This window comes from Fistularia commersonii, chromosome 34 (assembly GCF_037954325.1).
Source record: "Fistularia commersonii isolate RoL2024-O1a breed Wild chromosome 34, RoL_Fcom_v1.0, whole genome shotgun sequence".
NCBI lineage: Eukaryota > Metazoa > Chordata > Actinopteri > Syngnathiformes > Fistulariidae > Fistularia > Fistularia commersonii.
Window position 1 is genome coordinate 4,350,257 of NC_141317.1, and position 24,167 is coordinate 4,374,423.

General features: G+C 40.2%; 2 protein-coding genes and 1 long non-coding RNA gene across 3 annotated transcripts; 1 reads left to right on the forward strand and 2 right to left on the reverse strand.

The window, feature by feature from the left end:
* Nucleotides 1-2,908: 2,908 nt before the first annotated feature.
* On the reverse strand, nucleotides 2,909-6,803 carry ptges3a (prostaglandin E synthase 3a (cytosolic)). The gene is made up of 8 exons (XM_086141568.1): nucleotides 6,660-6,803; nucleotides 5,864-5,977; nucleotides 5,648-5,717; nucleotides 5,457-5,555; nucleotides 5,219-5,308; nucleotides 5,090-5,137; nucleotides 4,977-4,995; nucleotides 2,909-3,739 (listed from the first exon to the last, which is right to left on the reverse strand). Coding segments are annotated over exons 1-8 (477 nt in total). The 5' UTR covers nucleotides 6,662-6,803; the 3' UTR covers nucleotides 2,909-3,704.
* Nucleotides 6,804-14,794: 7,991 nt separating this feature from the next.
* On the reverse strand, nucleotides 14,795-17,332 carry LOC147214294 (uncharacterized). Its single transcript, XR_015104338.1, has 3 exons — nucleotides 17,271-17,332; nucleotides 16,809-16,868; nucleotides 14,795-16,435 (listed from the first exon to the last, which is right to left on the reverse strand). It is a non-coding gene; the product is annotated as an uncharacterized LOC147214294 (long non-coding RNA).
* Nucleotides 17,333-17,355: 23 nt separating this feature from the next.
* Nucleotides 17,356-22,817, forward strand: dtx3 (deltex E3 ubiquitin ligase 3). Its single transcript, XM_086141178.1, has 5 exons — nucleotides 17,356-17,834; nucleotides 18,033-18,073; nucleotides 18,581-19,383; nucleotides 20,467-20,684; nucleotides 20,905-22,817. Exons 2-5 carry the CDS (start codon nucleotides 18,061-18,063, stop codon nucleotides 20,978-20,980), a joined length of 1,110 nt encoding a protein of 369 aa, XP_085997304.1. The 5' UTR covers nucleotides 17,356-17,834; nucleotides 18,033-18,060; the 3' UTR covers nucleotides 20,981-22,817.
* Nucleotides 22,818-24,167: the final 1,350 nt, after the last annotated feature.

The following is a 24,167-nucleotide window of genomic DNA, read 5'->3' on the forward strand; positions in this document are numbered from 1 at the left end:
AGTAACAGTTTCTGCTGCTTTCTATGATGTTTGTCTTATGTTACTGTTAAATCTTTCATTTTCCATGGACTGGAGTGGACTTTTTTTTTGTCTTTTTTTTTTTTTTTGCCTACAAGTTAAAGATACACCAGAGGGATTGTGTTGGAAAGGGCTGAATAAAGACAATATTTTGAATATTCTTTAGTCAAACAGATTACATTAAAAAAAAAAAAAAAAAAAAAATTAAAACATTAAAACAAAAAAAAAAAAACCTCACATATACAGTTAACAAAATAACCACTGATGTGGTGATTGTTGTTTCAAAAAAAGCAATATATAATAATTAATTAGATATATACATAACTCCAAAGACGGATAATTTGTGCCACTGTGTGAAATGTAGATGAAAATGGAAAGCTATGATATGCAAATCCCATAAACCAATATTTTATTCCCAATAGAACCTAAACATATCATCTCAGATGTTGAACCTGAAACATTTTTATCCATTCATGGACAATATTGGCTCACTATGATGGAAGCAACACATCTGGAAAAAGTTAAAACAAGAGCTACAAAAGGCAGGAAAAAGTAATCAAATCAAAATCAAAAAACAAACAAGTCAAAAACAACAGGAGGAGCATTTATTTGAACTGGCAACAGGTCAGTAACATGATTGGTTATAAAAGGAACATTTCAGAGAAGCAGAGCCTCTTGCATATAAAGATGGCAGAGGTTCACCGATCTGATCCACAAATTGTGGAACAATTTCAGTAAAATGTTCTTCAGTGTAAAGACACTGAAGATCTGACCATCCACAGTGTATATTGTCAAAAAAATCAGAAAAATAAGGAGGAATCTGTGTGTGCAAGGGACAAAGTCAAAGGTCAAAACTAGACGATAGTGATCTTCAGGCCCTGAGGCAGCACTGCATCGAAACCAGGCGTGAATCTCTTCCGGAAAGCACTGCACTGGCTCAGGAACGCTTCCAGAAATCACTGTCGGTGAACATGGCTCGCCACGCAATCTACAAATGCGATTTTATCATGCAATGAAGAAGCCATTTATTAACCTGATGTAGAGACATCATTTGGAAAAACTGTTCTGTGGAGCGATGAAAAAATGTAATTATTTTCAGAAGCCGTGGGTGTCGCTTCCTGCGGGCTAAAGAGGAGAGGGGCCATCCAGATTGTTATCAGCTCCGATGGTATGGGGTTGCATTAGTGCCTTTGGCCGGGGCAGCTTATACATCTGTGAAAGCGCCATCAATGCTGAAAAGAACATGGAGGTTTTAAAGCATCTACGCAACATCGCTTTCAGGGATAGCCTTACATATTTCACCTAGATAACGCTTGAACACATACTGCATCCATCACAACAGCATGGCTTCGCGGGAGAAGAGTTCGGGTGCTGAATTGGCCTGCTTTCTGTCCAGACCTTTCACCAATAGAAAACATTTGGCGCATCATGAAATGAAAAATCCGGTAACAAAAGCCCTGGACTGTTGCAATCCTGCATCAGACAGGAATGGGAAAACATTCCTCTCCTGAAACTCCAGCAGCTGTCCTCCTCACTTCCCAGACATACGCGGGTAGTTTTTGAGAGAAGAGAGGATGCAACACAACATCAAGACATCGTCTTGTTCAAACTTTATTCGGATGTGTTGCTGCCATCAAATTCAAAATGAGAGAATATTTTCCATGAAACTGTTAAAATGTCTGTTTAAGCATCTTATATGTTGTTTGTGTTCTTTTGGGAATAAAATATGGGCTTGTGAAATTTTTCAAATCATAGCATTGTTTTTATTTCACACAGCGTCACAACTTTTTCAAAGTTGGGGTTGTAATCATACGTGTCTATATACTTTTTTTTTTATGTCAATTTTTTCCATGATAGATGGTGTTGGTGTGATCCCAAGTTTATTAGTTTGTACATCTCTATTGTGATGAGTACTGTGTTCCTCTTATGACTCCCTCCATCGGTGGTAAGCCACCTTTTGTGGCTTTAAGCCCACAGTTTTACAGGGAGGGTGTTTAAAAGGTGCTTGCATTGTATTTTTCTGTTCCCTGGGTGGAGACTGCTGACACATACATAATAATGCGGTGCCCCAAAACATCTCACACCCGTTTACAAACCGTGTCCCGGACTCTTTGCATGCGGTTATAGAAGATGATCGACTTAAAATTCAAAGTAAGAAGCATGGGGGCCTTCGTCGCTGCTGAATCTTAACATGATAATGATACAGTGCATGATGACGAGGGCATTGACGTGCTACACTTGCATTGCACCACAACTGAAGACGGTGATTTATCACCTTGGTCAACGTTTAAAGCATTTATTAAGAGCAATACATTTTTTAATAACCTTAGTTTGCAAATTGAATACCAGATGGTTTTTGGAGTTTTGGAATCCATGTATTCAACATGCATTATTGATCGTTAACTACTGTTCTTGTATTCACTAGATCATACAAGATCATAGATAATTCTGACATTTGAAAGCTGCTTTATGAAATTCCTTTTCACTTAGGCTGAATAAAAAAAAAGGTCCTAAAGGAAAAAAATTAATAAGTTAATTTCATTTAGCACTGCACACATTATATGTCACACTGCAGCAATACTTGCCACCGACTTGTTTAAAAACACAATAGCAGATGGAACAAAACACAAACGCTATCTATTAGTGCAATCATTGAGGAAACAATACCCCACCCTGATGGAAGCATCTGGGACAGTACAGTAGCAGCAGCAATGTGCCAGCACAATTCAATTTATTCCCATTAAAAAGTGAGCAGGGGAATTTGCACTTTTCACATTTTGTTTTCAGAATGGTTGACTGATGATACAGTAACATCAATACTGTAGTCCCTCAGCAAAGGATCAGAGTTATATGAGCTGAAAAAGTAACAATTCAACACCCAAGCCTTGTATTCAACAGTGAACCAGATTTATTAGAAATGTCAAACCAAACCCCCAGAGTACAAAGTGTTTTACGCATTTCAACACTCCGAAGGATGACTCTGGAGTTCTCTGATTAACAAACATCTATAACGCCTACGGCTTGGGAACAACTTAAAAGTACACAGTATTACTTCCTTCAATTTGGAACTTTGTTTAATGAAAATAAAATTAATTTGCTACAATGTTTCAACAACTGGCAGATAAACATGGAGTTCAAAAGCATGTACAAGGACTTTACAACTCGCTTAAAGCTGTAAAATGCACAAGCTTTTCTTTTCTTTTTTTTAATGAGCCAAGATATGACTAAAATCAGAAGTTTTCTGTTAAATATTTGCAGATTTGTGTAGACATTAGAACGTATTTAATGAACACATAAGTGCAGCTTACAACACAAACAGGCCATCTTATAAAAAGGTATTGTAGGTTGCTTTGCATTCTCAGAAATCACAACACAATCTTGCATTGCAAAAAAAAAAAAAAAAAAAAAAAAAAAAAAAAAAAAAGGCTTAAGACAGCAGCACGTCCCATTCGTCAGTTAACAATAAATTTTCATTTGAACGGACACAGAATGTCCATGCAGAACAGAACAGCGAAGCACGGCTCTGTATGTCGCCACGAACCCTGTGCACATCTCTCTCCAAAGTCACTCAACGTGACTCCCATGACGGGTTTCGCTTTGGAAACTAAAGAGATAAGATTTCTTCACCGTCGCGGCTCCCAACTCAAGTTCGTCCTTTTCTTCAACCCCCTCGTGTTTTGCTTTCACTACTGCGGTGGCACTGATTCAAGGTCAGGCAAGTCTAAAAGACAAAGGAGAAGGAACATGCATGAGTGAGTTATTAGATTATGGTGTTATAGGTGGGACAGTAGTTATCGTTGGGGAAAAATATGAAAAAACAATAACTTTTACAACAAATGTTTTCAGGACAATTACAATTTTGACTGCTTTCTGGAATTCTTCTGCCCACATTTTTAAACCTTTATCATGTTTACATAAAGATTAATTGAAACTTGTTAAACATGATTTGTTCATTAGAACGCACTATAAAAAAAAAAACTGTTGATGATCTGATGTACAATTATATAATGCCGTTTGATATTTTTATTTAACTGATTAGATCATAAATTTCGACCTTTACATTCAGTGCCCTGGTAGAGGGGAAGAACGTTGTGGAAAAAAAAATGCTGACTTTGCATTATATGAACTCTTAATTTACAATTCACACTTCCATATGTAATTAAAAAGTGCTTAGAGAACAGTAACGGCTCATTTAATGCTCTAGTTCTTGGGTCCCTGCTTATTGAAAGACTACAGATCCATCTTCATGTCCTGACACTGCAGTACATGCTCATCAAGCGATGGGGGGGGGATGAAAAATCACTGATGTGTAAAAGGAGTCTAGACTACACACTGAACTTTACTTTTCATAAACATTTATTGAAGGAATCAGCTGACTGTTGTGGTTCTGATTACTCATATCAGCATAAGCTGATTTTTGTGAGTCAGCTTCTCTGTAACAGTGAGATCGCTCAACTTTACCTATAATTAATGTCACTATATAAAAAAAAAAAACTTTAAGTGAAAAAGCAAGTCAGAGAAACCAAGGATGTTATAAAAGACAAAGGAAAACAAGATTGTTTCAAAGATGAGAAACTTCCATGAACAGTCCATGTCTCAACAATGACACTCGTAGCCTCAGAGATGAATCATATTAAAGAATATTAAACAGTTTCCTCAACTGTGTGTAATGTCTACAAAACTACAAAATTAGTCACCCTCAAACTGTATTTTCCATGTATTTAGACTTAATCCAGACTACAATGTTGACCTTGGGTCTTGCAATGGAAAACTTAATGAAAATCAAGACTTGACTTTATTCTGTTTCCCAGCACATAATGTGAAGAGCAGTTGATTTAAAGCCCGTGTCATTTCAGCTCATCTTCTTCAGAACTGACGGTACATTACCCTGCTTCCCATCATAGGACTCTTGCGAATTGTTAGTCTAACTACTTAAAAAAAAAATCAAAAATACTTACTGTCATCATCACTGTCGTGCTGAAAAAGGAAAAAGTTGGTTAATATTGCTTCATTAGAATAATAAAATTGCAGCAGGGATGAGTATGCTTATTTTTGTTTAAAAAAAACATACCTCATCATCTAAATCAGGTAGATCATTCCCTCCAACAGAGTTCATCATCTGGAGGGCCAAGGCACAATAAACAATGTTCAGAATCCACTGAAGCAATAACAAGAGGATCTTCACATTCGATATACGTACCTCTGAGAATTTGTCATAATATGACTGCTCATCACAAGAGTCATCTTCCCAGTCTTCCCACTTACTGAAATCTACTTTGAGCCAGTTGCACTGTCGGAAAATACATCACACTTTCACTCTGATGCCAAAAAATATTTATGTAAAGTTCATTTCCAATGTCTGAACACTATAAATGGTTTCCATCAAAACAAAATTGCTCTGCCATTTTTTTTTCCCAATAACAAGATGGTAGTGTCACCTTTTTCTTGTCTTTGATAAGTCGTGGCCATTTCTTCCCAGCCTCTACTTTCTGTAAACAACACTTAATACACATGTCTGTACGGCTGTGTTTAGACTCCTGTGTGAGAAATGGATATCGATTAGTTTTATTCCACTGGCTCTATACATTTTTTTGACTAAAAAAAAACAAAAGCAGGTGAAAAAACTTACTATGGGATCAATATCCCCAAAAAGTTCCACTGTGTTCTCCAACTTGACATTATCTTTTCCATTGATACAGCTGCAGATAAAATACATTTGGTTAAATTGTAAAATTATGAACCATCTGCTGTAACCCAAAAAATTATTTTTGATTTATACATGTGAGATCAAAGAAATCAGGGCCCCATTGGTAATTTTCTTTTACATGACATTAACTTATTTTACCTGAAGTTTAACTTGGTCTTCTCAAACTGTACTTGCACACCTTTGCTGTCCTTAACACAGAAATCCACGAAAACACAATCGCGACTGTCGTACCACGTGGCCGTTGCTGTGTGCCTGATTTAGAGGAGATGATGTGAATTAACAATAGAACCACCCCACCACCACCCCCAAAAAATCTAACAATATACGGTTTAATGGCAGTTGTTAAAAAATGGTAGTTGTGGATTTGTCTTTTCATTAGTAGGACACATATCCCAGTTTCGCCTTGACAGTGTAGTAGTATTAACCTCTGTGCCGTAAAATCTGGAAAACTTGAGAATAAGTGTTCAACCTGTTGTAGTTGCTAAACTGGGGGTACATAGCACAAAATAATTACACAAAAGTAAAATGTATGGGTTTCCAATGTAAAGAGGGGAAAGGACACTATACGGAAGAAAGCGACGTGCGTGACAGGGACGCCGCAAGCTGGCGTTAACCAAAGTTAGCTCAATCTGACAAGCTAATGATGACACCATGCTTTTGCGTTGCTAACGTTATCCTGCAGCCAAAATGACTGGCATTATCTAGCTCCACGTGGATAGCAGAGCATCTCTAAAAACAAGAAGACTTCGGCCCTTCTGGCCTTGACCGTACATTTATGATTCTGCGCTTTTGGATCGGCGCTGTCGTTCACGTCAAGTGACTCCGTGCTACTCTCATACTCTAGCTAGGTTAGCTAGTAATAGCTGTACCTCCACAACATGATCCGACAATTAAACCGAGGCGACTATAAGTAACAAAATAAACCACTACTTACATTTTTTTTATTCTTTTAGCAAGCTATCTCCCTCGTTGAATTATTGTATAGACACTGGACTGACACTAAAACCTGTAACGCCCGGTAACTGTATTACTGACCTAAATAGTTACACTTCACGTTGACAACAGAAAGCCTGGACGGTCGTCCTGCAAACCATCGCGAGTTTTCCGTGATGTCACGTTGACGTAGCACGTCGGGTCGCGATGCGGATGAAACGGAGCCTTCTAGAATAGGATGACGTGCGCGACGTGCGCGACGTGTGCTGTTTTCTTTTTTTTAATTATTATTTTTATTTTTTCTACTGTGTACCCACGCAGGGAATGAACGCCACCGTGAGGTCAGGTCACTTACGGCGGCGTGACTGACATCGCATGCGGAAGAACCGCTTGGTAGAACCGACCGATGAGACTGCTTCGCCAAGCACAACTCCTACCTGCATAAATGTTTAATTATATTTTAATTTTAATTTTTGATTTGAAAAAGAACTGGTGTGAAACTCTAGAATAGTGCTCATGGGTTTTCAGGATGCAAAAGAAAATACTTTTCCATTGTAGTCATTCTTTAGTGGGTATTTTCTTCAAATGTCAAGTCCAAAAAATATGACAAACCTTTATGAACATTGTATTTCAGCATAACGTAACACATGCCTGAACAACCCTTTTTCTTCTTTGAATAGAAAGTAAAATAGTAAAAATAGTTATCAAGACAAAGAGTTACAGCCCCATTGGCTGGCCAGTCTTCTCCTTTCTCTCCTTCTCCAGCTAACCCTATTCTCTGTATCCTCCTCTCACACCAGCTACCTTCATATCTCTCACTACATCCATAAATCTTCAGTTTGGTCTTCCTCTAGACTTCCTGCCTGGCAGCTCCAATTCCAGCATTCGTCCACCAATATAGTCAGCCTGTCCATCACCACTGCAAACATCTTGAACTCCTCTGTTATCCCTACAGCACTGTCTCACAGCTAGCATACATGTCCTGCACCAGTCTAGCATACTTCTTTGTCACTTCAGACTTCCTCATACAATACCAGAGTTGATGTCTTGGCACCCTGACATATGCTTTTTCTAGGTCTACAAAAACAAAATGCAGCTCCCTCTGGCCTTCTCTGTACTTCTCCATTTGCATTCTCAAAGCAAATACTGCATCTGTAGTACTGTTTCTAGGCCTGAAATCATACTCCTATTCACAAATGCTAACTTCTGCTCTCAGTCTAGTTTCCACTACCTTGTACCTTCCACTATAGGTACAACTGTATATGTTGCTTTTTATTACCTTTACACTTTGTTTAAACATGTGTGTAGTGTGTTGCTTATGAAATCCCCCAAGTGCTATAGAGAAAATTAAATTTCATTTATGGAATGAACACATTTTGAACATTTTGAGCTTTGGGCTTTCAAAGCGTGTAGTGTAGCCTTGACCTGAATTTAAAAAATAAATTGGGGAAAAAAAATCACTGTGTTAGTAAACAATAATAAAATAAATATTTGGAAAATATCTTCATGAATATATATTTTACCTGGTAAATGGGACTTCTGCTCCTGAACTTCTGCACACAGCATCTACAAATTGGGACTATACTGGCTGGCAGGTATACCAGCTTCCGCGAGTGTGACATTTATTTTGAGCGGCAAAAAAATAATAAATATAATTTTATTTGAATATTTCAAGATCACAATAATTTTCCAAATTAGAAATAAAATTAAAATAAGGAACTAACACAAATAAAATACACTTAAATTAAATATTTATAATTTATTTTCCTAAGTCACCCGGAGCCGCAGTGTAAGGATGAAACAGCTGAATGCATCCCAGACACTTCCACACCTCCACAGGTGTATCATCAGGACCAACTGCCTTTCCACTCTTCATCCTCTTCAATGCCTTCCTCATTTCACTTTTACTAATCTCTGCTACTTTGTGGTCTACAATAGTCACGTCTTCTACCCTTGCCTCTCTTTCATTTTCCTCCTTCATCAGCTCCTCAAAGAACTCTTTCCATTTTCCTATCACTCTTCTAGGATCTGTCAATACATTTCCCTCTGTATCGTAAATCACCCGGACCTGCTGTACATCCTTTCCATCTCTTATCTCTGTTTCGCTCAGGGAGACACTGGCCCATGACCCCCCCGAGGCTGCATTGCCCAATGGCTTACCAGTCATCTTGCAAAATGTATGCTGGCTTGCAGGAATTACTGAAATACTAATAAACAAGTAGGTTGGAATGGGTGGAGAAAAGTGTCAGGGGTACCATGCGATAGAAGACTATCAGCCAGAATGAAAGGAAAGGTGTACAAGACAGTGGTGATACCAGTGACGCTGTATGGCCTGGAAACTGTTACAATGACCAAAAGACAGGAGGCAGAGCCAGAGGTTGCAGAGATGAAGATGTTAAGGTTCTCTTTGGGAGTGATCAGGATGGATAGGATCAGGAATGAGTCTATTAGAGGAACAGCACATGTTAGATGTGTTGGAGAGAAGGTCAGAGAAGCCAGACAGAGATGGTTGGGTCATGTACAAAGGGAGGGATAGAGAATATATTGGTAGACGGATGCTGGAATTGGAGCTGCCAGGCAGAAGGTCTAGAGGAAGACCAAAAAGAAGATTTATGGATGTAGTGAGAGAGGATATGAAGGTAGCTGGTGCAAGAGAGGGAGATACAGTGAATAGGGTTAGATGAAGAAGGTTGATTCGCTGTGGCGACCCCTGAAGGGAAAAGCCGAAAGGAGAAGAAGGAGAAAAAGAAGCTCTTTATGTTTATATCAAAACAACTGGTATTGCATATAAAATGCCAGGAGTCAATGATAAAATGTGTGCTATAAAAATGGCCTGTATACATTGTTTTTTATTGCAGAAACAAACTGAGAGATTCAGATTGATTAGACTAATTTGAATTCATTTCTGCAATTCAGGCTTGTGAAAGAAGCGAAAGATGAGCTGAGTAACCCTGGCAAATTTAATGAGCCAAGGAAGACAGCGGAATAAAAAATTGAGACTTGAGATACTCTCAGGATAAAGTGGCGACCCCTGAAGGGAAAGGCCAAAAGAAAAGAAGAGGTACGCTCAGGATAACGCCAGACTTAGTAGATTATTGTACCAGCAAAACCTCAAGTCTGGCATTTCGCCTGAAACAACCTTAATTTTTTTTTAAAGAGTCATGACCATTTTTAGAAAATGGGATGAAACTATGTTTAATTGTTAATCACAAGCTTATCCACATTCGCAAGTACAAGTTTCTCCACAGTGTTTTACTCAGAGATGGACCAAATAGGGCAATAATGTGCGTGATTAACAAAGCAACATGTTCTTGTTTTCTCAACCGACTTTAAACCATCAACAGTGGAAAATGGCACAGTTGGAATTTGTTACATGACAACAAGGAAGAAGTTACTGCAGGTGGGAGAGAAAGTGGAAAAAATACAACAAATAAGTGCAGGCATTGTGAGGTGAGAGAGATTGACCCAAAGTTGGTGTCACCAGGGGTAGTGGTAGAGATTTGGCGAGAAAGGGGGGCGAGGGGGTGATGAGGTCATCTTAATTTATCTGATGACACACTGGAGAAGAGTATTATCCAAGGGTGTTAGGATCTGAAAACCTGCCAATGGTACATGACACAGAGGAGCATGTGGAGAAGGCCAAGAAAATGACAAGTGCTGTGAGAAGTCAGTGTCAGGGTTTTTTATGTGTAACAGAATATTGATTAAGTGGTTGCATGGTAATTATCTTTGGATATCTTTGGTCAGCATCGGTATGGGTGAGGTGCAGGTGATAATGGGACTACTGAGTGAAAAAAATGTCAAGTGGCATGAAGAAAATTGAGTCTGTAGAGTTTTGACAAACCGTGCAATCCGAAAGCGTGTACAATATCTGAAATATCTTCACATTCAAAAATCAAAGCACTATAATTGTTTCAAGGAATCCGGTCATTTAGCAAAAGTGTGCGGTGAAGGAAAATCAGTGCAAGTTGCCTTTTTTTAGGCAAGAAAATAAGCATGAGAGATGTGGTGAGGAAATTTAACAAGCTGTGGGTTTAAGGGCGAGGAAGAGTTGGAACTGCCGTATTACGCGTGCTCTTGGTTTCAGCTGGTAAAATACCAGTGAGTTTGTGACAAAAGTAATTGGCAGCCAATCACTTGATATTTATGATAAGACACGAAGATACTTATCCAGCGTGGCTGAAAAAAGGAGAACTGTTTTTGTAGTCTGGCAAATTGTTTGGGCTGAGAAACTGAATATCGAAGCAATAGAGTTTAAATTCACAGACAGTACACAGGTCTCTTCTAAAAGGTCGTGAGGGATACTGTTGTCGCTCACTATCAAGGGGTATTTTGTGGAGGATTATTGGACTGTCTGAGTGCATGTGCAGTTGAGTTGTATGCTATGGTTATAGAAATACACTAGAGTCAACTAGGAAACTGCATCAATATAGAAGTCTGCAGCGATTTTGCGTCATTCTGTCGACACCCTTGGGACATAGGAATCTTTTCTATCAGATAATATTTATAAATTCAAGAAGATAAATGAGGGGAAAGGGCCACTTTCACAGGCAAGTTCTGGCCTCATTTGATATAAAAGATGCCATGAAGAATGAATACAAAAAAGGAACAGGAGCACTTTATCAACGTGGTCGGGGGAGGCTACAACATTGACAAACCACATTAAAACTGGCAGCAACAACTGGACAATGCAGTAAAAAAATCAGTTCAGAGAGAAGTATTGAAACAATGAGAGACAGCAAGACAAAACTCTGAATGGAAAAAAAATTATCTCAATCGTACGCTGTACGGCTGTTACAAAGTTATATGTGTTTAAGAGTAAGGTGGCTGGGAGAAATAGACATCAAATTGTTAAAGATGGCAAGATATGAAAGCAGCTGGAACCGAGCAAATATAGAGATTAAAGATGATTAAAGTAACAGGAGACTAGCAGAGGAAAAGCAGATGACTAGTTGGACTTGAAATACAGCTTTAACCGCACTGAGCACAAAAGGAGAAAGTAGCTTGATGGGGGCGGTAATGAAACTCCATTGATGCCAACCCCCATAAAGCCTAACTTCCCACAACACTGCGGATCAAAGCTTCCCTTTTACAGTTTGGAGGCACACGAGCAGACCTTTTCCAGATTTATATTTAAATAATAATACTGGCCAGTAATGCAATCCCTTGTACTACCTGACAGATGAAAACTCAGTTGGACTTATTTTTGACACACGCTGTCTCTCTAATGTTCTCTCTCAAATCTAGCAGCACTGCAAAGTTGGTCTCCGCCAGCCGCTCTAGCATAAATGCAATGATGTGTTCTGACATCATCCACAATGGGAAATCCTAACCACATAAAGAATTCAATATATCCAACAAAAAAAACCCAAAACACACATTAAAGTTATTCTCTATTTTCAGTTCAGCTCTGACAACATTGATGAATAGATTTTATGAGTTTTTCAAATTATTCTCCCTTCTCCCAGAGATACTGCAATGAGGTAGGCAGGAGTGGACAAACAGGAAAAACATATATTTTTCATACATGGTATTTTCTCAGGGGTTTTGCTCACGAATAATGGGGGATGATGGCGTGTGAAATGGGTCGGTTGATACAGCAGCCGCTGTGATGGAGCCACTGCATCTGCATTTCATTGTGAAGGAGCTGAGCTACAACGCAACGTTCTCAATTTCATGTTCTACCCTTTACCTACGATCGCAAACTAGGTTGGGACCGAAAAAAGGAGGTCTTATATTCAAGGTGTTTGAATGAGTTTCCTCTGTTGGACGTCGGGCTAAGCCTTAAAGATAAACTGAGGAGCACAATCAGCTGAGGCTCGGTTTAGAGGCCCTTTGTGTTGAAAGGAGGCAGGTGAGGTGGTTAAAGGCACCTTATGAATATACCTCCTTTTAGAAGGGTTTCACCTGGTGGGAGGCCTGATGGTTGACCCAGAATATGCTGAATGGATTATACTGTATATCCCATCTCACCTGGGAACACCTTGTGGTGCCCATAAGGAGGTAAAGTCCATCAACGGGGACAGGGACACCTGGATTGACCCCTGGATTGCTTCCACTGCGAACCATCTCCATATAAGCAGTGGGACTATAATCATATATTTTATAGTGTTACTGCATTTTAAACAACAATATGGACAATTTATATCTTTCTTTTTTTGCAGTGAAAGTCAGGGTTAGTCAGTCAGGTACATTGCAACCCCTCAAATAGACACCCAAAGAATCAAGATATGCCTATTATGGAACTTTTGACCTACTTTTGAGCTCAGAACAATTTAAATGCTTAGTATATGAGAATTATAATTATAATCAGAGATCATAATCATGAATTAAGGCTTAGCTTTACTGGATGGATTGAATGTAGGAAAGAAGGCGGTCAGTGGTTTGTACTTTGAATGTTGTTGGGCTCATTATGGTTTTCCCCACAAGTCAAAGCACTCTACCTGCAAAAAGAAAAACAACCCACACCAAAAAAATTATAAAAAGCACCTAGAACACTTTGGTTAACATTACCTTGTGAATAGCATAGGCAGGACACTGAGACAATAGAGTCCAATACTTGGAGGTAGTTGTGCTTGTATAAGGCTGGCAATCAATGATAGAGATATTGGGACAATGTGTCTACCAGAGAAAGATGAGATAAATTGGAAAGGGGTTGGTGGGTTTAGCAAAAGATGCTCAGAATGCCATGCAACTTCTGAAATTGCTGAGCAGAGATTGATGGTGTAATAAATGTGCTGGGGATCATTTTTAGTGGTTAGATGACTGTACAATGATGTTGACAAATGATCAGTGTCTTAGAGAAGTAGCTAAGTCTTGTGTTCTTGAAATTGCAAAAGAAAAAGGTTTACAAGTTAGTTGGATACTAGAATTTTGATGAGTATGAAATTAAGAGCTATAAAACGGCACTCTGGGGACTTAATAAAACATTTGTGAACGAGGGCGCAAGACACTTGGAGGACAATTCGGTATCCTGCGAGGAACCCTTTCTGGACCAGGGCCCGTCATCAACTTTAGTCCTTGATAGATCCAAAGGAATCTCCTGTTGTGACACAGTCAAACAACTTGGTTCACCGTTGGTGGGATGAATAAAAGCAGGAAATTATTTGTAACATCAAATCTGGAGTAAAACACGTTCAGCTCCTCAAGGATTGATTGATTCCACAGCACGGCAGCTATCCCCAGGCTTTATAGAAATACGGTGTTCAGTTTTCAACAAAATATCCCGAGGAATCCCTGTCTCTGAAAGATAAAGTAAGATAATCCTTTATTAGTCCCACAGTTTGAAATTTCATCTCCAGATTTAAAAGAGGCAACACTTTAAATTAATTTTTGCCTTATATCGGTGTGGAGCCGAGGTTGATTTTCGTGAAGCTCTTCAGGATGTAAGCTACGGATTAGGTGGCTAAAATCCTCAGAAAATGCAGTGTTTGAGGCCAAATCCAACCTCTGCAAAATCTTAGAAGCATTCAAAGGCATATCCATGAGCTTAAGTTCTTCTCCTAAAGAGAGGCTCATCCGAGATCAGCTATTTCTACCATCTTATCCTACTAAATTTCAGGTGCAAAATTTTCAGTTTGGTGGATTAAATACTGGATTAAATACGTGCTCATCGATTCATCAATGCAGAAAGATCCAATCCAGAAAGAAGGGATCATTTAGGGCCATGATGTCACTTACAGTCCTGGTCATCAACTCCAGTATGTCGGATGGCGGGTATGTACTATCCGCTTGCTATCTATTTGGTCATGGAGGTGAATATTATAGCATTTAATTGGGAGGTTTGAGTAAACCTTTGAGGCCTGGTCTGAGGCTACAGTCTCTTAATTGAACTCATAAGATTAACCAAGGTGGCTAGACTAGAGTGCTTCAAGAAAAACCTCCAGATGACCTGGATAAAAATTGAGTCAATACATATTTTTTTTAACTGAATGCTAACTGATTTTCTTTCGACATTAAGGTTTCTGAAAAGCTTGTGAAGAGCTGAGGTTGGTGATACAGCGCACCCTTCAAAGATACAAAATTAAGAGGTCAGGTCAGAAAGCTCACACTCAATAGCATAATAGCATGGACTGTGAAACCCCAGACAAACACCCACACAGGCCTGATTAACATGTGATAGATCTTTTACTCGAGTTTTGTTGTCAATTCATTCCATTGTTAAATGACTAGCCCTTTGCACGTTTTGAGATAATTCTCTGGCACACTCACACTGATAAGGAAAAAATAGCAATTAACAGGCATCCCACATCACAGTCTAAGGTCATTTTGCAACAGCGGGGTGACATCATATCTTAGATTGGAATTGCTTTGCCGTTGTGATCTGTGCTTCTGTGAAGGAAAATCACAGTATCCTGTATCCCAGGAAGCCCATGACTTTAAATAGCTGTCTCTGTGAAGAAATAGCATGATGCTGAACAATCATTTCACAGTTTGGCAGGTGCAGGTAATTCATGCATTGACTTCGACTACATCCCAGATTGGTAATTGGACTCTGTCTGGATCGAGATAACCACAAACTATCGACAGCGTACGTCTGAAATGTCCATCAACATCGAAGTTTACAACTGATAATGTGACCCGAAGCACATTATCTTGTGTTGGACAAATCCAGGGAAGAAAGGATAACCTAAAAGTTGCTATCATAGAGCTGGCCATCATACAGTGTCCAAGCCCCAGGTGTGCAAGTAAGGGAATGCAACTTCATATCTATTTTAACAGACAAGGGAACTTGAAATTTGTAAAAACAAGACCAATTTTCATTCTTTAAAAAAAAAAAGCTACTGCATTCAATTGCTTTCTTTGTATTGACAGATGTAAACATCAATATGGTTATCTTAAAATATATGATTTTGGTACCTGGATAAAACAAAGTATAAAATATATATTTTGTAAACATCATTTTGTTTATAGACTGTTTACGAACAAATCGACAATTTACAACAAAGGAAATCATTGCTGTGAATGTGAAATGGGGTAGCACATTTGCTGCAGGCAATAACAAGGTGAAAAACAAACCATGATGAAACTGGAGCAGACAAAGGGGGGCTGGACAGTTACAAGTATATTAAGCCCCTTTTAGACATGCACCGCAAAGCTAAATTACCTCGGCTTCAGCCAGTTGGGCTGTATAGTATAAGAAATATCAGAGTAAGCTGGATAACACATTTACTGTCTTTAATCAGCCAGCTCTCAAGCGTAAAGTCTGTGTTCCTGTCATGCCACTCAGGATTAACAGCAGGAGTGTGCATTGATATTTATTTTGTTACTAAAATGACAAAAAAAAACAAAAAACTAACCACATCGCCACAGAGAAGTGACTCATACAAAGGACACCCAGCAAAGCAAAATGGAGATGCAAAAACATCTGCAAAGACAACATAATTTGGGGATTTGGGGTATGGTTGCTGCAAAAAAATATATGTTGGTGTCTGGGGTAATAGTGTTTAGGTCATGTCCAGCCTCCTGCATGCTCTTATCTCCTCACATCTGACAGGGAGAATCTACCACTACCACTTTCCACAGGAAAGGGTTTGAAAGCAGAAAGGAAAAAATGAGAACGGTCGTAATTGAGTGAAGAAGGATAGTTGGGCAACCTTGACAGGAATCATTACTAGTGGAGAACAGGCTTTCAAGCTGGCAGTAAAAGAGCAAAACAAAAAATGACCAGAGATGCCAACTGCTGGAAAACTTTACCAAGGCAATGCAGCTCTTTGGACTCACTGCACTGAGGCTGAAACTTCAGAGCACATCTTTTCAACATGCAGGAACTGTACACTGGAAAGAAAGAAAATAATGATGCCAGTTATAAGATTACAAGGGGTGCAAGAAAAAGTTTAACTAACTAAAGGGATACAATGTCCCTTTAGCGTTTTTGATAGACATCTTGTCCATTACTTTGCAGCGGTCACAGTGGGAGAACAGAATTTGAATCGTGAAACTGCAACTTCATGGATGCCAGCTTTCATATTTGAAAAGGTCATATGTGGGAATGCATTTCCTCTTCCGATTATTATTTTTAGGATTAACTCTGTTATAGTCACTTTGCCATACAAAAGCGGTAAAACATTTTGGCGCCAATATAATGGGCTTGTATTACTTGACTATAGGATAGGTGAAGTTGCCAGAAAAAAAAGAAAAACATTGACACCTTTCAGCACAGGGGAATGGGAATCAAGAACTGGCTCCACAGAGTCTGATCCATCACGATCTACTTTTTGGATCACAAAAAAAAAGTTGTAAACAATGTAAAATGGTCAGAAGTTAAACAAGAAGAGATCCAAGAGTGTTTGGTCAACTATGTACTTCAGCTCCTGGAGAAGTTCATGTATTTCTCACTGTGCACAAATGCAATTTTGGTAAAATAAACATTTTACAATATAGTGAGGGTTAATCAAAAAAAGATTTTTAAATTAAATGCAATGAGACGTGCTGCCCCCCCATTTGTATTTGCAGATCCGCATGAGCGAGTGTGTGCTGAGTGTCGCGTTGACATGAAAGCTGCTCATCACGACCAAAAATAAAAAAAATAAAAATAAAATCAAATACATCCAAATTAAATACATGAATAAAAACAAAACATGTGCCACCACTTGTCAGCCTATGGTGTCACCTCTGGTGACGAACTTCCTGGTCACATTCTCCGGGCCGGTCTCTCGGCGGACCCTGTCGCCGTCTCTCGGGCCGCGGGGAGGGGGGAAGGAGGAGGAGGAGGACGCGGTCAGGAGCGGAGCCTCGGGAGATACGACCAGACGGACGGAGCGTATCAACCGCTGACACCTCGCTGGGGCCAGATAAGCGGCTGTTTACGTTTCGCCTTCGGCGGTAGACGTTTAGCTCCGGGGAGGAGGGGGACATTGGAGGGGAGGCGAGGGCGGACGGCGGACACGAAGCCAGACCGGCGACCCGGGAGCGGAATTTGTATTATGGGATATTCGCCGGCGGCGCCGAGGAGAAGCTCGTCGGAGAGCTAATCCCGAGCAGGAGATCATGTCCTGACAGTTAGCATACGAGGCACTGGTGGATAAACTGCACCGGAACGCCACAAAGGCCTCCTCCTCCTTCTTCTCCTCCTCCTCCTCCTTCGAGAGAGAGCGAGAGAGAGAGAGAGAGAGCTCTTGAACTTAAATACAGACCCGAAACCTCCCTGTCAGGCGGCGACTAGCTACGGAGAAGGGTGAGGTATCGAAAAGGGGGGAGAAACACTTTGGCTAAATGTTAGCGGGGGACGTTGCAAAGTCCGGGTTCATGTTGCGAAATCGTAGTGTTTCCTTGGCCGCTGCGGAGAACGGCTAAGCCGTCGCGTCGTCGAGCAGCCGAGATAAACGTTTGTTCCAGTCCTTCAGCCTCTCTCCCTCTCTTTTCTGTTCAACAGGAAGCTTTATTTGATATTGAAGGAATTTATGGGATCACAAGGTAACCCCGCAGCCCTTAAAACAACGCGCCTCTGTGTGTGTTCGTGTGCGTGTGTGTTTGTGTGCGTGGCTGTCATTGGACTGAGATTTGACAGGATTTAGTTTCCTTTGTTTACAGTCTGGATCTGTGAACAGCTGATAGCTTCTCAGCAGTGCCGCGATATTGGCTGTTGTATCTACTTTACATCCGTCTTGTCATTGCAATTAATTCTAATTAAATTATAACATTCTGTTAACAAATTCAGCTGTTAGGTGTGTGTATATGTATGCACACACACACATTTATATATTTACCTTTTTGCTTTGTTGTGTCAAGCATTCTAAAAGAGACTAAAACCAAACAAACACATTACCCAACTTGGATTTAAAAAAAAAAAAAAATGCAACAAATAGCGACACCATTTAGGAGAACTTCAACAACCAACAGTTAGAGCAAGTGGTGTTTCTTCATGCCTTTGTTCAAACATGGTGCTGCGCTGATGAATCTGTGTGTTGTCTTCCACTGCAGTTTCCGCTGATGAAATGAGTGTGCGTGCTGGCCAGGGCAGTGATGAGGTGCTGGTTTCACAGGCGGTGTGGGATTACCTGGCTGCAGCTGGAAGGCCCTGGCTCATTGACTTCCAGCACAGACAGGGGATGAGTGCTGGTATCATTAGGCGAGGAGAGAGGGGGGGCTGCTGCGCCGTCAGGCTGCAGCCCGTGGAAGGCTCTCGGAACGCTGGTGCCGGGGTGATGGATGGACCCATTTCCAGCGAGACACGAAAAGCCTTCATTGACTTATGCCGCTGTGCCCGCAAGGAAATGAGCAAACAGGAGGGTGGTCCCAGGAGGAAGAGGGCTCTGCTGCCTTGCGTTGGACTCCTGGAGCCGAACGGGGAGGGAAACCTGCTTCAGCCGCCGCCGCCCCAGCCGCGACGCTCTCAGAGGCAGCAGCAGAGGTTCAGGAAGCCCGGTGATGAGGAGGCTTGCTCTGTGCTTCACGAGGCAACCCAGAGGAAAGACACGGACTCTGGTATGACATCTCACAGCGAGGCAGAGGACAATAACACTTGTTCAATCTGCATGGGGGACATTGTGGAAAAGACCACGCTTGAAAGGTGTGGCCACTCCTTCTGCCACTCCTGCCTGGACCAAGCCTTTAAAGTGAAGAAGGCATGTCCTGTGTGTCGATTGGTATACGGCCAGCTGATCGGGAACCAGCCTTCCAACGGTAATATGATTGTAGAGCGAGATCCTGATCTGGAGCTTCCTGGTCATGAAGGCTATGGGTGTATCTGCATTATCTACAGCTTCCCTCCCGGCTTACAGGCGGTGAGTTTACTTAAAGCATGCGGTGCTCTCCATCCCAGGGATAACATGTTGTCACGTCAGTGATGTTTAAGCAGCAAGCTGTAGGTAAATAAGTGCTGGAAAACATCAAATATACTAATGTGGAGAAAACCATCCCTCAGATGTCTAGCTAACTATGCATATGAATTAATATTCAATAGACCTGGACCCAGAAAACTGAGGAATGGATCACCTCAGATTGAGCAAATGATCCTGTTTCCTTAATGACGGGAGCACTTTGCCTAGACCTTTAACCTTCTTTCTTCTACCTCTCTTCCCTTGTGGAAATTGGGCTTCAGATGAAAATGTGTTCAGTAGATACAGTTTAAGATGGGCAATTTCTAATGTGCCACTAACAAAAGCACAATGTGATAAAAGATTTTAATGGTAGATAATTTGACAAGTTATAAATGTAAGACGAAACATCCAGAAACAACTTTTTAGTCAGTGTTCCCTACAACTGCATTCAAATATGTTTGTAATTTAATTCATGGTCAGTTGACCAGCTTAACGAAGACTCTTGTAAATCCCATAATGAGGCAAATCAAGCTCAAATGTACCTGATTAAGATTATTGAATTGTTTTACAGGGGGAAGATTTCATCCACCCTACTTTTTATATGTGTTGTGGGGTAAATGTGTGCTTTTGTATTGCACCTTCCTTTACTTCTCCCATCTTACTGTTACAGGCAGAGCAATGTTACATGACACATTTTGCGCAATGAACAAATGTGAAAGCGCCTGTGTCTTTTCTTGAGTTTGTCGATGTAAAATGCTAGTCTTTTAGAGTTGTAATTTTCCATTTTAAACTCCAGCTTCCTGTTTAAATAATTTTTGTTTGTCAAGCATAACAGAGGAAAACCCCTGGTAATATCAATAGGACACGGAACTAAGCTTTCTCCTTACTGAATTCTAAAAGTGACATGTGTGAGTTGATCTGAAAGTTTTAAAGGCTATGTGAGTGTGAAACCACAGCTGCTTCTGATCCACTTTCATGATTATTCTTTTTTAGGAGTATTTCAATGCCATTATTCTATTTTTTTTTCTTTGCTTTTGATGCCAACAGCCAGAACACCCTAACCCAGGTGTGCGGTATCCCGGAACAGACCGTGTGGCCTACCTCCCTGACAGCCCTGAGGGGAACCGAGTGCTGGGCCTGCTGCGCCGGGCCTTCGAGCAGCGCCTTATCTTCACCATCGGTACCTCCATGACTACAGGCATGCAAAATGTCATCACCTGGAATGACATTCACCACAAGACCTCAGTATGGGGCGGGCCTCGCTGGTATGTACTGGATTTTTGCTAGAGATGAATATCACATAGTCATCCTGCATATAGTTTCGACAACAACTTAACAGCTGTGGAATAAGCTCAGGAGAGATTGACAGATGCAATTCAACTTCCTGACAAGTGAATTTTCTCTTGTTGATGACAGTAGATAGTCAGCACCTCTGCTGCTTAAACTCCTACAGGCGCAGTGATGCCTTTTTATTTCTCCTGACAGTTTTGGCTACCCAGACCCCACTTACCTGGTGCGAGTGACAGAGGAGCTCAGAGAGAAAGGCATCACGGCAGACTGACAACAAGAGACTGACAGACTCTTCCAGGACATTGTAGGACTCTGAGTGCCCTTGTGGTGGACATGACTCAGCTCCAGGTCGGTCCGCGAGACTGCCGTTTCCCCAAAAGTACGGCTGAAGAAATCGCCCTAAGCAGACAGGTGCTGCATCAGAGCCCGACATCACTCCACTAGTTTTACCTCTGTTCATTTTCCTTCCGTATCCAGCTTGACCCAGTGCTACATGTGGCCGGCAATACTTTGAGTGGAGTGCATTCTAGTATTACGCTGCCTTCGACTTGTCACCGTTGGCTGTAGAACAGATCTCATCGCACTTGTTTTAGAGCATTGTGCTGTGTTGGGATTTATGGTAATTCATATATTATTCAGTAATTCATGTTTATTGTTTATTGTTATGAAGACAGATAAGGTTTTATGAATGTTTATTTCTACTCTGCAGATTAACTTTATTTCTTATAAGCACACATTTTTGTTTTTTATCCTCATTTTTCTGTTATTTGAATTTTTTTTGATAAACTGTTGTAAGGATGGTACACCGATAATAGAACAGAATAGCACTGCTCATACAAATGTCTTTTTTCTGAAGTTATTGCAATCTAAAGCACTCACAGGCACTTTGGCGAGGGAGTCAGTTTTTCAGTGAAGTACGAGGTTTTGCTTGCAGCAATCAGCTATTAGCTTGGTGGCCACAAGTTGATGTCATTTTTGCAGAGAACTCCTTGTTTGTGTGAGTTCCTCACCTTTTCCCTCTTTTATTTAATTTAAATGGGGTGAATATTATAAAGGATTTCTCATTGCATCACCTTTTACTGCATACATAGGACATCCCCTGGGTTTTTTGACCCTGGTCACTAATGTTATTTCAAGATGTCTCCCAGGTGTTAAGCCCATTACCCCGGTTGTTAGTAATGTGCTCATCTAATTACCAGATTTATGACGATGTCAAATATTAAGGGCATATAACCCACTAAACCAAATGAAAGGCACAAAAGCTCTTTAAATACCTATGCCTCTGTCCCTGTCAAACTGGGAGAAATGCCTGCTAACGCTCTCATTGAAAATGGAGCGACTGCTGTAAATATGTTTATCTAAATAGATAATCTATGATACACAGTTTAAAAAAAAAGCAAAAGAAACTGCTGTGGGAACAATTAGTATACTTTGGGGTTGTCTGGGTGAGGATCTCATTTTGTTGTGCCTTTCTGATATTCACTTTTGATAAAATCAAGCATGATGTTACAAATGAATGGTAAGCATTTTGGGTGTATTTCAATGTCATTTGATAGGGAAACAGCATTACGTTTCAAGCTATACTTTCTGACTTTAGGTACAAATATTATTTGTACAAGTATACAAATGTTACACCGTTCATGAAAATATGTATTCGAATGTGTATTCAATTAGTGTTTCCTTCATGAACGCAGCTGCAATTCCAATACCGAGCCCCCAACGCCCCAAAATTGATAAGCTCTCCGTGTGAAAGTGCTTTGCTAAGTTCAGTAACCTGCTTGGCTAGTGATCTATTTGTCATTAATCAAATACATACATGAAACACTCTGTTTTCAACCCCACCCCTCCCCCATCATATTTTAGTTAAGGGACCAACTGAAATCTTTTTGGGACACAGGATTGTAGTTTACTAAAGCTACTGTGCAAACATTTCTATGCATTACATGAGCACGAGGAGACAGGAGAGGGGATCATTGGAAAGATAAACAGTAAAAATTGATTGTTGAGGTGAAATGGGGAGTTTTGTGTTTGACTGTCTTGATTGGTATTTTGTTGATATTCAAAAATAATGTGCTTTACATTTTAATACTTGAATAAAAGTTATGTTTGGATTTGTGGCCAGAGTATTTATTTACTGTCAGCCCCAAATGAACGAGCCCCTGCATGAAAAGAACCTTGTGTCCATTTGGAAAGTTTGAGATTAGGTTGTCAGTTCTAATTGAGATTTGAGCTGATGTATTTCCCCGATACTATTAAAGATTCATGCAGTCATTTTGATTCTGCTAATGCACTTTGAGGCGAAGAGTTGTGGGCGTCCTTAATGCAGAGCGGATATTGCTTGAAAATACCATGTATTACTAATCCTGCTACATTTTTCTTTCTTCCCATTCACTACCTTAACTAGAATGCATAACATTTTGGCCTATATTTCATGAATCTCTACAAGCTTGGTTATGTGAACAAGTAATAGACCTAAGTATTGTTTTGTCATAGGTAACCAGTGTGAATATGTACAAAAGGACCACAGCAACCCATTTCTTTCAGTCTGAGACAAATGAGATGCTGCTACCGTGCACACACCCTCTCAATAATCCATATGCACAATTACAATCCTCAAGAGAATCCACACCTAAATGTCAGATACATTTATTGAACCCTGAATGTGAACCTGAGCACAGTACCAGCAAAAAAACCTGGTAAAATGCAGTCATTAGCGCCTAATTTGTTTCATCATCTTCCTGAATGTCTTTTACTTCCCAAAGATGATATCACAAGTTTCAAAAGGTAATTTAACCATTATGCCCTATGAAACATTGATTGATTAACATTGAGCAATAGATGTATTCAAAACCCTGGTAACTACTTCTGCTGTCCAAAACTCCCCACCCCGTGTCCTGATTCTGCTTTCTCTGCTTTCTCACAGTATCATTATCTGGGAAAGCAGTATGATAGAGGAAACCCATAATATCAATGCAAACACTGTAACCTTGGACCACGTTGGCAATTCCCTCCATACAGGAGTGTGTGGTCAACACAGAAGCCAGAAGTTGCAGATTTAGATTCTTGAGGGACATTTTTTTGGATGTTAAAATACCATGACTTCGAATAAATGAGTGTTGTTTAACCAAAAAAAATGTATTTTTAAAGGCAATGATCGTAATTAACCAGTAACCCTTAAGTACGGTATTTCTGATGCTTTTCTTATTTGTTCAAACTTTGACTGGTTGAGAACTTATTTCGTTACTCACTTTAACCAATCCTGGTCACACAGTTTTAAATATTTGGACATTTTGACAGAAAACAGTTGTAATGGAGGGTCAACGCAATAGTTTACCTACCTTTAAAGATAAGTCTTGTACAACTTGAAAGCGTTCCTTCCCGAAGTTATCGTTAGAGTCGAACCAATCGGTGACGATTGTTTACGCCACATGGCGTGGAACTGTAACGTGTGTACGTCA